We start from the raw sequence: 3,636 nt of genomic DNA, 5'->3' as shown, positions 1-3,636 counted from the left end.
TAATTTACACATAGTCAACTAAGTTCAATTCTATTCAATTAAGAGCACAGATAATAATAATAATAATAATAATAATAATAATATATCCTTTGTGCCATTAGAGGGCTCCATCACCTAAATTTTAGAAATTTTGCCTTAATCATTACATTCATGTTCTGCCTACAGGCTTCATAAAGCTGAAAGTCAGCAATCAACAGAGGAGAAAGTCAAGGGTTATACATGACATGTAAATACAGTATAACGGCTCAGAACTCACATGAGCGGTAATAATTAGCGAGGCTTCACAATCAGTGTATGTGACTTTTTATTCCCTCTGTTTTCCTGTTTGCCCTCAGATTCTAGATATACTGTTGATTGCTGTGTTTGACTCCTGACTGATTTATCTGACTGTCCAATCTTTGAATCTGTCCTCTGGTTGTGGAATCACTGAATTATATTTGATTGTGCTGAATTTCTTGTTAATAAACCTCCAGCAAATGGATTTTCACAACATCTCTGTCCTGCTCCTTTCAAATAATAAAAGAATGAACTAATGTGAAACTACAGACACACCAGGGGACACTTACCACATTTCTTTCTGAGCATGCAGATGATGATGACCAGTATCACCAGTGGCAGAAGAAGAGCCAGCAGGTACCAATGGGTCAGGGTCCCACTCCCACTATAGATAAACATTTGTAAGCACAGACTGGCTGTGAAATATTGCAGTGAAATCTTCATTAATTCAGTTCATCATTAATCATCATGCATTAATAATCATTCATTCATCATCAGTAGTCAAATCATCCTATTGGCATGTTCTCTAGTTAGGCAGAAGTGGAAATGATCAAACTATTACTACATTCACAGATCATTTACAGTTTCTATTTTACTAAAGTACTGTACCAAGAGTACATGTAGTTTATTTTTATTACTTTCTACCTGTGGTGTACATTGTCATGAAATATAAAATGATATCGGTAGTAAATGTCTCTTTCCTATGAATTTAGCACTCATTGATTTCATGTGAGTTTTTACAAGCTGGAAATGATCATGTCATGCTCACATCTTCATCTCTGAATAAAGCAACAAATTGTCTATAAATGTCTATAAAGAAATGTCTGTAAAACTGCAGAGAACATCATGGCCTAAAGTGTTTAAAGCATTTTCTGTAAGAGAGAATAAAGGTGTTTTTGCACTCACATGGTTTTTTTATTGCTGGGGACTGAATTCAGAGACGCTGCTGTGGGTGAGAAATAATCCAAATTAGAAACATGTGTTAAGAAGAACCGTTAAACTAATTTTCTTCCAAATATGTACATCTGATATTACCTGGATTGTTCTTTGAGACAGATCTGTTTAAAACATTAAAGAAAAAGAAAATAAAGCTTGATCACAAAATATTTTCCTTCATTCCTATATATTGGGTCATGGTGATTGCAGTCCTTTAATTTTTTATGTAGACAGATTTATAATGATTTGTATTTTTATTATCTAATTTGTTTGTTTTACACATTAAGCACTCTTTCGTTTCTGAAAAAGTTAATAAATATAGATCAGGTATAAAACTGCAGAGGACACCATGACTAAATAAAATGGAGCTTTCCTACTTACATGTGACTCTTGTTAGTGGTTGTAGTCACTGTTGTAGTCACTGTTGTAGTCACTGTTGTAGTCACTGTTGGAGTCACTGTTGTAGTCACTGTTGGAGTCACTGTTGTAGTCACTGTTGTAGTCACTGTTGTAGTCACTGTTGGAGTCACTGTTGGAGTCACTGTTGTCAAAACAAAGAAAAATAATCAGTGTGATTTCTGTCTCATCATTTGTTAAAGTTGGGATCAGTGTTTGTGATAATACCTGGAGGTGGATCAGTGACATTGATGTGAACAGGAACCTGCAGATCTCCTGCACTGCACCAGTACCAGCCAGCATCACTCTTCTTCACTCCATTAAGCTGCACATTGAAGGATCTATTCTTATTATCACTGAACTGCACTGCTGAATTCTGGGATGTTTTAGTCCCCACTGTGTTGCACTGTCCATCTTTGAATCTGCACCACTGCTTCTGTGTATTCTGATACGCAGTGCTGTAGAGACACTGGACTGTGACGCTGCCTCCTTCCTCACCTCTCACTCTGCTCTCCCTCACTGACAGATCAGGATCTGAGCACAAATAATGTATATAGTCAATTATATATGATTCATCTTTAACAAATTAAGATCACTGATAAATTCACTAATTATTTGCAGATTGTAGTTCAATACCTGATTTCACTGTGATATGAAGGGCTTCTCTAACATCTGATCCAGCTATCTCTACACCACACCAGTACCATCCAGTGTCTTTTGTCTGGAGATTATCCAGAGTCACAGTAAAGAAACTCTCAGCTGGGTTATCAGTCACTGTCACTCTCCCCTTTGTATAACTGGCATATGCCTGAATTGTGCAGGAACTGAAATAATAACCAGAGCACCAGTATTTCTTATGTCGTATATATTCCCTATTATAACGACATGGGATGGTGACAGATGATCCAGGTTTAAGACTGAAGTGCCTCCATGACTGAATGACATCAACTGCATACAGAACAGAAAAACACGACAATTACTCAGTGACAAGAAAATATTCGATAATTAAAAATACAGCATATTAGTGATGGCTGATAAAGTATTGATACTCCAATACTTTAGGGGTTTGATGTAATAATTATTTACATTGCATATGAAAGTAAAGTAGGATAGAAGAGAGCATGAGAAATGTACTTACCAGAAATGATGAGAATAAAAATAAAAAAGCAGCTCGTGTTAGATTTGTTCTGATGTTGAATGAAATGTGAGGGTTTCTTGTGTCCTGCTCCTCTGTGAAGTTGGTACTGTGTCTGTAGCGGCTCAAGCAGTTCCTCTTCCTGCTCACCACACTATGTGGTCTAAAAGCAGTGTGAAGAGAAGAAGAAGGCTGATGAAGGAACACATTTTTATAGCTGCTATAACTGAACAGACTTGCATGCCTTCCAGTGCAGACACATGGCATACACTGTAGAGCTTTTCTAGTTTCATTAATCCATGTCACTCTAAGCTAAGGTTTGCACCACAGTGGCAGAGTCATTGATAAGATCATATGTTTATTGCATTGTTCATAAGTAATTTATCTAAATTATTTTTTATATGGTAAAAAACATGGTGCTCTGTGAAATTTAACATGAAACTCACAGAACTCGATATGTCTGTGTCTTTGTCAGTACATCTAGTCATATGCAAAGAAACCGGAGGGACAACTTTATTTATTTATTTTATTTTATTTTTTGTAGACCTGACTCATGGTGCTCAATAGTTCCACTCATGAATCTTTGTCTTTTTTTTTTTTTTTTTTCTGTACCGCAGTGGAGCCTGTGCCTATCTCAGGCATCATCGGGCATCAAGGCAGGATACACCCTGGATGGATTGCCAACCCTTCACAGGACACACACACACACTCATTTAGAAACTCCAATCAGCCTAGAAGCATGTCTTTGGACTGTGGGAGGAAACCCACCAAGCACGGGGAGAACATGCAAACTCCCCACAGCATCCCAGGATGCTGGAGGTGTGAAGCGAACATGCTAACCACTAAGCCACTGTGTGCCTGAAACTTTGTACTTTATATATATAATTCATACA

General features: G+C 37.2%; 1 protein-coding gene across 1 annotated transcript; it reads right to left on the bottom strand.

Moving 5' to 3' along the window:
• Window positions 1-1,605: 1,605 nt before the first annotated feature.
• LOC131370800 (polymeric immunoglobulin receptor-like) lies at window positions 1,606-3,320 on the bottom strand. The gene is made up of 4 exons (XM_058418312.1): window positions 3,290-3,320; window positions 2,245-2,556; window positions 1,837-2,142; window positions 1,606-1,790 (listed from the first exon to the last, which is right to left on the bottom strand). Exons 1-4 carry the CDS (start codon window positions 3,318-3,320, stop codon window positions 1,606-1,608), a joined length of 834 nt encoding a protein of 277 aa, XP_058274295.1.
• Between the last annotated feature and the right edge of the window lie 316 nt (window positions 3,321-3,636).

Source organism: Hemibagrus wyckioides, linkage group LG20, assembly GCF_019097595.1.
Source record: "Hemibagrus wyckioides isolate EC202008001 linkage group LG20, SWU_Hwy_1.0, whole genome shotgun sequence".
NCBI classification, from domain to species: Eukaryota; Metazoa; Chordata; class Actinopteri; order Siluriformes; family Bagridae; genus Hemibagrus; species Hemibagrus wyckioides.
This window is presented reverse-complemented; position numbering and strand designations above follow the sequence as displayed.